The sequence below is a fragment of the Pteropus vampyrus genome, unplaced genomic scaffold (assembly GCF_000151845.1).
Source record: "Pteropus vampyrus isolate Shadow unplaced genomic scaffold, Pvam_2.0 Scaffold116, whole genome shotgun sequence".
Taxonomy (NCBI): Eukaryota; Metazoa; Chordata; class Mammalia; order Chiroptera; family Pteropodidae; genus Pteropus; species Pteropus vampyrus.
The window spans coordinates 3,520,981-3,535,336 of NW_011888897.1; the positions used below are offsets into that span (position 1 = coordinate 3,520,981).

At 35.5% G+C, this 14,356-nt stretch overlaps 1 protein-coding gene and 1 pseudogene across 2 annotated transcripts in view; one reads left to right on the top strand and one right to left on the bottom strand.

Moving 5' to 3' along the window:
* The window catches only part of FGD6 (FYVE, RhoGEF and PH domain containing 6), a 95,886-nt gene that overhangs the window by 36,458 nt on the left and 45,072 nt on the right, over positions 1-14,356 (bottom strand). For both annotated transcript variants that reach the window (XM_011365904.2, XM_023533967.1), the window contains exons 6-8: positions 6,230-6,381; positions 3,962-4,118; positions 1,938-2,025 (exon numbers count right to left, since the gene is read on the bottom strand). In XM_011365904.2, the coding sequence (XP_011364206.1) occupies positions 1,938-2,025; positions 3,962-4,118; positions 6,230-6,381 (397 nt within the window). The remainder of the gene's footprint in view (positions 1-1,937; positions 2,026-3,961; positions 4,119-6,229; positions 6,382-14,356) is intronic.
* Positions 6,728-6,845, top strand: LOC111743614 (annotated as a pseudogene).

Genomic DNA, 14,356 nt, shown 5'->3' on the forward strand with positions numbered 1-14,356 from the left:
GGAAGTAAAGGCATAGGACAAAGACTATGAAGTCTGTGTTATTTCTCTATGAAGTCTATGTTCTTTCTCTAACTTTAGTCCTGGCTTTTGACTTTAAACAAGCCATTTATCACTTTTACCCTTCAACGAATCCATAATCACTGAGTATTTACTATATGTAAAGTATTGTGCATTATTTAAATAATGAAGATATTCCAATTTAAGGGAGAAATGGCTTTAAAATTAAACTAGAGACAGCTCAAAACTAAAACTAATCCTAAACTCACATTATATTGGTTATAAAAAATGTTCTTTTTAAAAAGATTTTTTAAAACTTGGTTTTGCCATTTCACTATTAATCAATTAAAATCAAATTCAGCATGAAACCTAACTTAAATAATATCTAACTTTTTTACTTAAATCATAGTGTGGGGAAAAAAGTTTATATGAAAATTTCAGAATCTTGCTCCATCCTTATCACAAAATCATCACTTTTAAAACCATAGTTGTCTTTTGCCACTAAAAACAGTACTTCATTTGACAGCTGTAGAAATAGCTTAAGCCAGTCAATAGCTCATTTATGATACAGCATTGAATTTATCTAGCAAAAACACGACACATTCATGGGTTCTTCCTTTTGTCCTGTGTATTCTAAATCTCAGCCAAATGCAGAGGGAAAAAAGTACAGATGGACAGGACATCCTCATATTATTTGCTTTGCCTTATGTCATTCTAGAGAGAAATCTAGTGCCTGATTCACAGTTAGAAATTCAAATTAAAGAAACACCTCGGGTAGCCAGTCCTGGGGCTGAAGAGCAGGCCTTCTTCATCAGTGGCTTGTCTTTCAGTAGGCAAGCTTGGTAGGAAAGCTTGGAAGGCATGAAGACTTTGCCTAAAAGGAAATCAGGAAACCCTGGCTTTCCAGGATTCACTTACTTCATTCAATATGGCTCTTGGTTTAAGAGACAGTGACTAAGTTAAGGATAAAAGTATGCACACCATTTCTTAAGAATACTAATAGGAATGAAGTACCTTAAAATCTATTTACATAAAATTAAAACGGATTGAATTTAGAATTGTGAATTGGCATTTCAATGTTCTTGTCCATTTTAACCAAATTCTTAATGCATGTTATGTATGTATACTAACTCACTGCACATCCAATACATTTCGGCAAATACTCCAGGGAGCCAAGTAGTATGTGTTGGATACTATGCTTGGTACTGAGACTATATCAGCTCTTTTGTGATGCCAAACCACTTAATCTCCAAAAGCCTGTTATTTCATCTGTGTAAATATCATGATATATGCATGGCTATGGTGAAGATTTAAAAAGCCAATGAATATAAAGTCCTAAGCAAAATATGTGACTCCACTCAAATCAAAGCTTTTTAAAAATTTATTTCCTTTTTTTCCTTTTACCATTACAGTGGAAACTAGACAGACACAGCCCTGTAATTTTGAAGCCCACAGTCAGGTAGAAGACACAGACAATAATGACCAGACATCAGGATGCTGATAAGGACACTGCAACTACTACTAATAGCAGCTAGTACTTATTTAGAACACACTGTGAACAAAGCACTATTCTAATCACATAGCTCATTAATCAATCCTTATTAAAACCCTCTGAAGTGACCAAGGCCATGACAGTTGATGTACAGTGACCCTCTAAACCTCATTCTTGAGTGGCTGGGAAAGTTACCTTCTTGGGGTTAATATTAATCAGGCAAAATGAGGCAGGATTGTGGGGTTGGGATGGTAAAAGAAGCTCTGAGCAAAAGGAATTAACATGTATGAATGCCCAGAGCAGAGCATGCACACAGGGATGATCAGAGAACTAAAGGGAGTTCAGGTAGCGTATATGCAACATTCTAAGCAATCTACAATTCCATATTTTAGGTAAAGGTGTTACTGGACTGACAGAAAAAGAGAAGTAAACTGGCAGAGACGCCCACCTGTCAGCAGCAGCTTGTACTGGGGGATCCTCTGAACCGGCTTAAGCAGGTAGTGCTTGAGGGCCAGATTAGCACATCGAGGGCTCGTCTGAAAGAAAAAGGCATTCAGTGTAAACACAGAGTTTTTCTAAGAAGCAAGGGATGCAGATTCAGGTGCCCGGGGAGCCAAACTTTAAATAGCCAGCAGCTCTGGAAGGAGACTCTTGGAGATGCTCCCTTTAAAACACGGCTGCGATGCTGAGAGTGAAACTATGCTGATTCACCATGTAGCCCACCCTCTCCCACAGGTAGATCTCTCAAATCACTGACTCATTGGGAAAACTTGTTCATGGCCTGCTCACAGAGGTTGGCAGCTGCAGTCTGCATTCTAGACCAATTAGCGCCCATCCTACTCAGCAGCTGCCGGCCACTTGGACGAGCATTCATAAACAAACCCTTCAACCAAGAAAGACGTGCATGGTCTCCAAAATAAGATGGCAGAAATAAAACTACTAGGAATTGGATTCAAGTAATAGTCAGAGCCTATCAATATATTCATAATGATAACAGATGATAGTAGGGAGAATTAAAGATAACCTGTAAAGCAGCCTTGCTAAGCATCCCTTCCCTAATAAGCCTGCAGAATGTAAAATTCTTCCTCAGTTTATTGGCTATAAAAGACAAAGCCCAAATCACAGTGTATATAGGAACATTTGATCTGGAACCATTCTGTCTTGACCACAAGGACATTTGATTCTGCCTTTAAAGCTCTTTTTAGTATGTACAAGACACGTCTGCCCATTCTTGAGCCTCACCCCATTCTCCATCACAGGAATTTCCTGTGAGGTAGCATTAAAATGGCCAAATGAAAATGTCCCTCATGCTAAGATGTCCTGCACTTCTTACACTCCAGGGGCTGGTACCAGAATAATTATGAAATTATGATGATGATAGATGTTAAGAAAACATCTATCATGTGATCATCATTAACCAAGGCAGCTAACTTTCCTGTCTTGTTTTTTCTGCTGCCAAGGCAACAGAACAACTCCTTGGACACTGATGAAAACTGGGTCAATTATCAGTTCTACAACTATATAGTTCACATTTCCTTTCTTAATAGCGTGAAGACATCAGCAGAGAGATGAAGAAGAAAAAAAAGACTACAATTTTAAAGTTTAATTATTTGTCTACTGTACAAATTAGAAATCAGCACTACCTTAATATGTCTAAAGCTTTTCTAGTTTTGTGTGACTAGAATTCAGATATTTTTCGTTTCAAAACAAATAATCATTAAAATATATAGTAACCAACCTTTTACTCAAAAGTGGGGGAGAGGACTTAAGTAAAATATTAGTTAAAAAATAATATTTTTTAAAGATGCATTATATCATCTTGAATCATATCAGGCTTGTACTCTCATAGCTCTGAGTCAAACACAAAGTTTTGGCAATAAACATGTTATTCATTTTTCTTTGACACTAAAACTGTGCCATTTATCTAAAGAGAAACAAATTATATTTCCCATCTATGATTACAGATTAGTTGTTAGAAGAATAAAGAGAAAGGTTGAGTTAAAAATAAATGTTCCCTAGAGTAGTCAAATTTGGAGACACAGTAGAATGGTGCATGCCAGGGGCTGGGGGAAGCGGAGAATGGGGAGCTAGTTGTTTAATGGGCAAAGTTTCAGTTTTGCATGATGAAAACAGGGAGATTGGTTGCATAACAAAGTGAATGTACTTTAAACTACTACACGTACACTTAAAAATGGTTAAGATCATTAAATTTTATTTTATGTGTATTTTACCACCACAAATAAAAAGAGACCCATTAAAATATTTTGATGTGCAATTATTTTCAAAATTAAATCTTATGGACAGAGTTCTCACTCATTTATTCAATTCCCTCTTTGATTTTGAAGGGATTATATTTTAATATCTTTTTGTTTGCAAGGTTTATTTTCAATAACAGCAAATTATTAAAGTTTTAAAAGCAATCCTTGCTCTCCACCCCCCAAAAAAGTTCAACATTAGATAGAAGCAAAATACCTCAAATTCTCTAACAACAGCAGCAAAACCTGGGTTTTTCTTGCACTGCTCATCCAACAAAGCTATATTCTTATCAAATTCTTTGATGTATGTGGAATACATTTTTAGATATGGACCCTTCTTTACAAAGATATCAGCAATTCTTTGTTGTTCCGTCCTAAGGATAGAGAAGAGATACACAAAAATATAAAAACAGTCATTAATGTATCCAAGCCATAGCCAATAAGCAGAGTCCCTACCCAAGTCATCTTTTTCCTTTTTCTTGTGAAACATATCTCAAAATGCCTACTCTTCACCATTTCCATTGCCACCATCATATCTTGTCCGGATTCTGTCAGCAAGATGGTCTCCTTGCTTCCACTATCTCATCCTTCTGTGCAGCCAGAGTCTAAAAATGTATATCGTATCATGTGACTTCCAATGGCCTCCTTGGCACTTAGCAGAAAAATTAATTCCTTTCCTGGACTTACAAAGACCCACAGGTGCCACTGCTCCTACCTTTCTGACCCATTTGACTCTTCATTCCCCTTCTCATTACTCTCCCGCAACACTGGCCTTCATCATATTCTTTTGATATACAGAGTCCATTACCACTTTCAAAACTTTGACTAATGGTTCCACATACCTGGAAATATGGGACCCGGGCTAGTCCTTCTTTTTTGTTCAGATGTCATTTTAAATGCTCGGCCTTCTTAGAGAGCATTCCTTGGCTACCCAATCTTCATTCTCTAGCACATCATCCTATTTTACATTTATGCAGATGAGAAACTACTTCTACCTTTTTTTTTTTTTTTTGTATAGTAAAAAAAGTAAAAACACAAGCGTCCTGTACACAGTACACCTACTGCTCTGTATATTGCTTATTTGTCTGGTGCTTCCCCCATGAGAGCAAGAGTCTTGTCTGTTTTGTGCACTGTGATATTCTTAGCATGCTTAGAGTGCTGACTAGCACATGGTAGGTATCCAAAACCTTGCTGAATGTAGAAATGAAGACTTTATCAATTGTTATTAAAAGCCAATGTAAAAATAAATGTTACTTCAGATAGTCTACCAAAGAATGTCTTGACTCAAAGATCTCTGAGAGAAAAATATTTTAATAAGTGGAAAATATCCAAAGATTAGAAAAATTGTTAGTAATAAGTATAGCTTTTTCCATAATTGTTGTTTTAGTTGTCCCTTAAGTTAGGCTATCTGTTAGAAATGCTTAATATTTTAACACAGAATATCTACAGATCTGAACTTGAGAATACTTTTACCAGCAAAAAATATATTTAAGCCTCCACTTGCTTGCATAAATATGCACATTTTTTAAGCCAATTCAGATTAAGTTTTAGGTTAATTTTTATATGAATGATGTACAGGAATTCTTTGTAAATATATTTTATTTCTGCCATGACTTTAAAAACTGCCTTTTAGTCACTCCTCAGTCCTTAACTCTGTGCCATTTTATACTTAAACTGCAGCTAAGTATTAATTGCTTATCTAGCATACTTTCCAACAAGCAAACGCATGATGATATTTCCAAAACAGACGGTGGTATTTTTTGGATTATGCATGAAGAGAACTTAGAGGGAAATTGTGATCAGAAAAGTATGTGATATTGTTTTTTCATTCAAATCATTTTGAGTTCTCCATGGACTTCAACGTAAGTTCCATCCCCCTAGACCGAACTTTCCACATGTTTCCAAAGCTGTCACCAAAGTCTCAGCTCACTTTCTATAGCCCAATGGAAGCTCTTAACATTTTGGTAGCCTTTTCCTGTTCTGAAATCTACAGCATCTACAATGACATCAGACACATATAAGTTTTCTAAACGAACCAAATTAATTATCAAATTATCTTAGTGAATGGCCTCTTTTCCATAATGCAAGGGGGAGTTTCATGACTTGAAGCTCCAGAAGAGATAGATAAAACATTTAAAATTTTTTCCAATGTGAAAATATCAACTAAATTTCCTCAGTCTCAAAAATCTTGACTACCAAAAGTCACCTATAAAAAATTAAATTGGCTGATGATGGGCCCTTCTTGCTTTTGAGGCAGCATTACCAAAGAATTTAAAAATTTATAGTATTGAACAGAATGCAATACTGTTGTGAATAAGGTTGTGAATTCTGGCCATCTAATATGATCAATCTACAGGTAAATGCCAAGAAAATTCAATATATTGAAACAACTCAATGTACGGAACACGTCTGTGTCACACGCAGAGCCCTTATAGGCTTCATCTAAAATTGGAATCCCTGGGAAAGCTGGTCAGTCCATTTTTACCAGTTCAACATTCTTTCCTCCAGTTCCTTCAGGAGATCCCGGTTGAGCTCATACAGCTGAGGCAAGTAGTACAGGATCTGATTTAGGATCCGGTCCTCAATCACCGGTTTCCCAAGTTGCCTGGAAGCATGGGCTACTGCGTCCCGGAAATCCTATGACAGTCCAGAGAGGAAAAACAATATACATACACATATAACTTGATAAAAAGCTTTTTTTCCCTCGTCGTCTTCTATGCTAAAAACAATATAAATTACAAAACTGTGTTTCCCTTATAGAATGACAAATTGAAAAGTACCCACTTCCTCTCATCCCACTTTCCTAGACAGGATATTTTTTAAAAAATACAAAGTGGATGGGGTAGATACTTGGTTTTAAAACAGATTTTGTGATATTCCTCTTAAATCTTTTAGTTTGATCTCCAAACTTAGCAGTTATACCAAGGGGGGAGTCTGGAAATTGTATTGCAACTCTAAGTAGTCTTTAAAGTATTCTAGCACTGTCTATGGCCATGCTACCCTGAACAAGTCCAATCCCATCTGATCTCAGAAGCTAAGCAGATTGGGCCTGGTTAGTACTTGGATGGGAGACCACCCAGGAAGACCAGGTGTTGTAGGCAGAAAAAATAAAATAAAAATAAATAAAAATAAAAATAAGAGATTGTAAGCTGACAAGGTCCTCGCAATCTGTGAAGTCAACCAAGGGTTGCCTCGCCTAAAAATAAATAAATAAATAGATAAATAAATAATAAAATTATTCCAGTACTGCTATATGAACATAATCCATTTATTTTAAAAGTCCCCAGGAGATCTCAACTAATTCTATTCTGAAAGAGTCTCTTTGTGCACTTCCAATAATCATTTCCCAACAACTAGAGTATTTTAGGCGACATATGGGGAGGGTGGCACATTCTGAATAATCAGAGAATGCTGGATCTGGGTCCTCACTCCTGCTTTACTTGAGCTAGCCTCATTTTCCTCATCTTTTTTTTTTTTTAATATTAAAAATAAAGCCAAATAACAATGCATTTCATTTGTACCAAAGTAATTTGAACAAAATTACTTTCTTGCAGAAAGGTTTCATTTTATTGGACATTATTCATTCATTGGTTAAAAGAAAAGTGAACTATCCAGAAGAGTATGTAAGAGGAAAATATAAGTATGGTTGAAGCAGAAAAAAAAGTTTTTGAAGGAAACCACAGACGGTCTCTTAACAATGAATATAATGTTATGTTATGTTATTTCTAGAGTTTTTATTTGTTTCTGGGACAGAAGGGCAGTATGTGCAGCTAAAAAAATGCACTTTTTTCAGATTCTTTTTCAGCCTGAGAGGGCCATATGACCCATCTAATTGTAGTGATTCAGATACAGACAAAAACTTCTGTGTAGGGCCTCAGGAAAATCTTTTTAATGAGAATAGATTTTTCTTTTTTTACTTTCTAAATTTTGTCATATTTTGTATTATAGATAATTTATTTTCATTGTGGAGTACTTGATCTGGGTATAAATTGTATCTAGCAGATATCATTAGAATTTGAAGTCTGGCTTTGTTGCCACTGGCACTGTTTGTTTAGTTTTAGTATATATTCCATTAACATCCAAATTGAGGTAGTTTTTCTTCTTTGAAAGAGGTTTAGTACTATTTCTTTAGGTCACAAATTACTAGACAACAGTAAGCCATTTTTCTGGTGTTGCTCAGTAATGCACCATATTTATTTATTTTTTCCTTTTGACCTCCTTTATCCATTTCTCCCTCTCATCTGTTAAATGGGCTGTTAAGACTTTAATTAGATTATTGCACCTAAACCTTTTTACAATATGTTTGGCACACAAATCAACAAAATATTTTAACTGTGGACCTTAAACTCTCCCCTCTCTCTATCTAACCTTCCCATTATTTCACCAGGATTTACGCTTTTTACAAATAAAAAGTTTTCTGTCCACATATTATTTTTTGTCAACTTTTCCCTAGAACACTTCATACCATGTTTTAAGGCAGGTCCACGCCACCCTCACTCTATCATTTCAATGACTTGGAGAGGGTGGGGTAGCAGAATGGTGTTTGTCTAGATTGCACTGTCCCTGGAGGGTAAGCCTCAAGATATAAGTAAAACAATAGTGGAATCTGTTCCACAGGCCTGAGGATTCAAAAATAGAGATTGTTCTTTCTTAGAAAACAGTTACGTTTAATTAAAACTTTAAAGCAATGACTGGGTAAAACAGACTCTACCAAGCTTTATCTTCCTTTACTTTTATTTCCAACTGTTTTCCGTTTAGGGACTGCCTCAGAAAATCAAATAAACAAAAAAAGATGCTGATTTTCTCCCTTGAGCCCTTCAACACCTTCCTCCAACATATATACATTAACCTTAAGTATTTCTTTTGTGAAGGACAAAAATCATACATATAATTTAAAAATACATGAGAGGATTCCTTTTCTAAGGTAAGGCTATTTTAGATAATTCAAATCCTCTTATGGCTCAACAAATACTAAAAAACAAAACAAAACCCTTCACTTAGGTCTCAGTACCGTGACTAACTTTACTTGCCCAACAATCAGTCACATTAACCTACAGGAACCATCTACTTATACCAGTAACTAAGGAATTACTTTTACAACTAATTATTGTAACATAAAATAAGGATTCGTAACTTGTATAAACTCCAGTCCAGAAAACCACACAAAACATCTCCAGAAACCAAATGGATGGTGGCCAAATTCCACCTCCCAACAGCTTGTTTCTATCAGCACTCACATTTACTAAGAGAAAATAGAGCTACTTAACACTTTTGAAAATCATGAGATTTTCCATCACGCAGAACTACACAATATATTTATAGATCATGAATAACTTCCTCAATTGTAAATGTATTCAAAACATAACAATTAAACATCTTCTATAGCATTTTTTTTTTACCAGTTTAACGATTAATATAATTTAGACATAAGAGTTTCTTGTTCAACAAAGCAATTAAGCACTGGCCTTTCTTCTGGTAGAATAAATGATGAATGTTTGTCTCTTGGCAGCAAGATGACTTTTATTTTCCAGTTGGAAGGTATTTCCTCAGTCACAACAGTTGACAGTAGACATTAGCTGCTAAGTAGCTTAAGGACTTTGTTTGACACAGCTATTGCCAGACTCTGCATTCCATATGTCTGCCACCATTGCCAGAAAAGAAACTTGTTTATTTAAGACACATTCAACAGAAACCAGCCAAATCCATACTGGGCTGACCAGTAGGATGACTGCCTCTAATCAAAGGCCCCTGTCTCATACCAGGTAAAACTTTACTTTTCCAGTACTACTGGATGGTACAGGCAGCGCTGGATGAACCAACAGCCCACAATGTCTTTTTAAAAACTATGAGTAGCATGTCAGAATAAAATAGAAATATAATAGTTAAAATGTCAAAAAAAGAACATTTAATAAAGACTATAGGGATTTAGAGAATTTATATTCAGCTATTACAAATTATTCCTAAAATGCAGGAAGTTACATATTCTAGGCAAGCACTAGCAGGGCAATTGCTGGTCTTCAAGGTGACTTTTTGAAAATAGAAAAGGGAATGGCATCCCTTACTCTAAGCCAATCCAACTCACACCAAAGGCCCTACTCGCAACTCCTGGCCTTTATAACCACATGTGACAGCCCTGGCCCCAACCTCATTCTCTCTCCTCTTGGGCCACCAACTCCTGAAAGCAATGTGCTATGGTTCCAGTGCCAGATGTTTACCCAGGAATGACACGCAGAATTTTTAACTTCTTAGCTCTTCATGAACCTCAACTATTACTAGAACTGGTGCTATGGGAAGGAGGAAAGATTTTTTTTTTTTTTAATAAAAAGAATGATTATAACACATGTTTGGTTATTCTTCTAAATGCTAACATCCAGTATAATTTGGGAAAGTGTGATGACACTTAAGAGCCAGAAGTAAAGCTATTTTGGGGCAGAAGAATCTAAATTTACCAACACTTTCTTGACTAAATCAGGATGCGAGACCACAGAACTAGCACTTCAAAAATTAGATCCAGAATATACTTTTTCACACTGGTAATGCTGGATAATTAAAAGGGATGAGGGGAAGTTAGAATGTGAAACTGTTAGGTGACAGAATTTATTGTTGTCAACTAAACATTCCAGCCTATTCTTCTAACACAAAACCCACCAAAGATCCTGTATGCAAAATGGAATGACCTACGCTCTTGTTTCTAGTCACAAAAACCAAATGCTCGTGCAACTGACGTTTTTTGAAATACAAGTGGCCTTCTGAATTATAGAGCATATCAAGTTTTTCTTAATAATTCCAATAAAACTTATAAATATGAACCAGATCAACTTAAAAAAACTTAGTTCCTTTGAGGTATGAACCATACTAGCTTACCAGCTCTGATCACTTGGCTAAGACTTAAGGAAAAATCAATGCAAATAAAATCAAGTATGAACATCTAAAGCAACAAAGCACAAAACAGATGGCCTTGTTCCTCGGATCAGGTTTTATATTTCCAGTGCCAAAAAGAAGTGAGTGACTTAATTACCAGCTGTCCTGACTGGGCTTCCTGACCTTAGGGCATTATTTAACCATTGGTATGACACAGTGAATTACAAAGACCAAATGGACATATGGACAGACAGGGAGCTCTGCAGGGCTCCCTGACTTCGTGAAGGCCATTAAAAATCACTTCGTATTAAGCAAAAGTAAAGCAGCTGCTAAGGTCAAAAAGCTTTGATAAATATGCAGAAATGAGTATGAAACTATGAACTAAAAGCAGAGGGGGGAAGTCTTAAATTAACAATTTAACTTTGTTTGAAAATGAAAATATTTGCCCAGCGAAAGTATTTCTACTTCTCTATATGGTTCGGACCTACTGATACTGTGGATAATCATGAATCCAAAACTGTATAAAACATGACTGAAACCAACCCTTTATCTTGTCTCCAACCTCCTTAACGACATTAACAAATAATCATAATATATCCTAAGTAATCAATATCCACCTTTATTCTCATCTTTAGAAGACAAAAAACTAGAATTTCCCTGGTTTCCTAGGTCAAATGAAAGAATTCTGAAAACTGGCTAATATACGGAGATATATTACACCCTATAGCATGGTGAGATTTCAAGAAACAATTTTTAATCAATTTCTGAACAATCCACTATGTGTAAGGGCTCAGACAGACCAAAGTATGGCTTTGCCAACTAGTAGTGGGTTACTTTTGGCAGTTAGCTTACTTTCATCATTTAAAAAATAGAAATAACATCTATTTGATAGAGTTGTTATGGGGATTAAAATAGATAATTTATGTAACAAAGTTAGCATGTTGAAAAGCACATAGAAAGTGCTCAATAGAAGGCCATTTATTTCATGAAAGATCTGGTTAATTTACATGATCACATGAATATCATTTAAAATCCACAGGTCCCTGGAAGGCTGGAAAGTGAGCTCTGAAGTAGAGGCCTATAAAGTGAAGGAAATACCAAACCAAAGTGGGGAAAACAAACATAGCAGCAAGACAAAGGTGCTTTTAACAATAAACTTCATTCAGTGAGGGATAGTTCTCACAAGAAGCTGCTGCTCAACAGTGAAAGTTTGGTAGCCATATCAATCGATGCTTGAGGAGGATCTTTACAACGAAAGAATAAATGATAATTAAAAGGTTCACAAGATTTTAAGATGGGAAAAACTGGAAGCTTCTATAAGGAAGCCTTTTATTTTTTTTATAATACATTTTTAAAAAAACTAAAAGATACATTCTAACACACATCTGGATATCCAAGAAGATCTGCCTCTAACCCTACGTATTTTATTGAGAGCCTATCAACTTTTCAAGGTAATGTATACTCCAACCTTAAGAAATTAGTGGAACAAAGATGCTTCTTTATTAGTACCACTTAACTGTTACTTAACCAATCCATCTTTGTCCAAAAGACCTCCAAGTCTCTGATCATTTAGGAACCTCCTTTCTCTTTGGACTCATTAGGGCATTGACGTAGAGACAATGTGCGCATTGGACCTTTTTTAAAAAAGTCTAATTCAAAATCCAGGAGCTCATGGTAGATACTACAGAGTATGTACCTCATAAAATACTAAGGGTAAAGTCTTGCCACTGCCTCTGCAGAACCAATTTTTTCTCACAAACATCAGGCAGAAGAATCAAAGCCATCAACTGAGTACACTGGCTCTTAGAATCTTAAGTATATTTTAAATTGTGTGTCTTCTTACCCAAGTCTATTTCCTCTCAGTATAATAACTTAAATAAGATTCATTAGTTTAGATTTAAAAGTTTTTATGAGCTATTTCACCTAGTTCTTTACCAAATGCTAAACAAAGAAGTATTGTAAGCTACAGTGATATATTAATTTTTTAAAAATATGGCTACCATATTGGACAGGGCAGATAATGAACATTTTTGTCATCACAGAAAGACCTACTAATGCTACTACTATAGGGTCTCTAATATGGAACACTATTCATAGGAAATTACGTATAACTGAAACAATCATTTCTCCCAAGCCACCCGGATAGCTAATTGATTTCCAAAAAATACCCATTGGATTACCTAAGGGGTGTTGTTTATTTAGTTTAAAGCAGTCATATTCTATCATCTAAGACAGAAAATAATTCACTTAGATGAAATCATATAGCAGCAGTGTTCAGGATTAAAATGATCTATGTGCTACCTTTGTGGGGCACTTTAGGTAAATATGAGTTTAAATACCATGGTCAGGGTGTTAGAGAGTGAAGCAAGAGACTCTTTTGGCTTAATCCACACTATCCTGATACCAAGCCCCTCCTAGTAATGGCTCACACCTGGTTAATGCCCTGTTGTTAAGATGCTCATTAGAGTTGGGCTCTGCTGAGTTAACATTTGTACAAACCAGACAGGACACTTACATCAGGTTGGCAGATGATCCTCCTACATTAAAGGCTTAGGAGGTTTTGAAATGTAGAAGTCAAGGTGAGTTATGAATGACTCACTCTATGGGAAGAACCCAAGGCCATCAGATTGGATATGAGATGATATGGGTAATACTTTGATCTGATTATCCATTCTTATAGTGCTTATGATTTGTTCCAAAAATATAGAGGTAAGAATAGGACATCTATTTTTAAATAATCAAATAACTGGTAAAGCTTTTAAGTGCTTCTCTGCCTACCAGAATCAGAATTTCCTTCATTAAAATGAAATTTTATTACAGAAAAAAAAAGTCATTAGAAAAAAATGAAAAGTCAACTGCCTGGTAATAGAATGAATGCTTCTCATTTGTTGATGTTTTAAAAGGGAAGATAGAGAAGAAGAGGGTAATGGAAAGGCAATTTGATAATCTACTGTATAACATGTGTAATACTAGACTTTTCACATACCCTATTCCTCACAACCTGAGAGATGGGTATTTTTATCCTAATTTTATAAATGAGGGAAGCTAGACTCAAAAGATTAAACAATTTTCTAAAATTTACATAGCTTATAAGAAAAAGAATCTACTAAGCCAATGCTTCTCAAAGTATGGTCCACAAATTATTATTGGTCTGCAAAGAGATTAGTCAAAAAGTGAGAATAAGGGAACAAAAACTTTTATATCAATTTTATATGACCATGGCATTTTTATTGCATTTTACAAAAGTTCTGGTCCACCATGGATGGGAAATCATAAAATCTAGTGAGAAGCACTACACTAGACTGTAAGCACCATGAGGCCAGGGGGTCTGTGTTGTTCACAGTGGAACCCTCAATACCTGTTCCATGCAAGATTTGCTGAAATGGTGCGATGAAGTTTAAACTCAAGTCTTTTTGACTCCATAGCTTTTTTTTTTTTTTTTTTTGCATCTATTAACAATAGAGCTTACCAATTAACTTATAGATGCTTAAAATTTCCTTGGAGAGGTACTATTTCTATTAGACATGTCTATCAGCAAATATGTCAAATATATACAATTTCCTCATCCTAGAGGTATATTCTGAGTTTTCCAGAAAACAGCAGTTTAGCTTTTTCTGTTCCCCCTATGACTGCTTTTACATTAGAGAGGTTCCGGGCATAGAGGCAAATGTACATGGTATATATTTTGAAAAGACATTTATTTATCAAGCTTATTGTTATCTATTTGAAATGACAATAGGCTTGAAGCGTT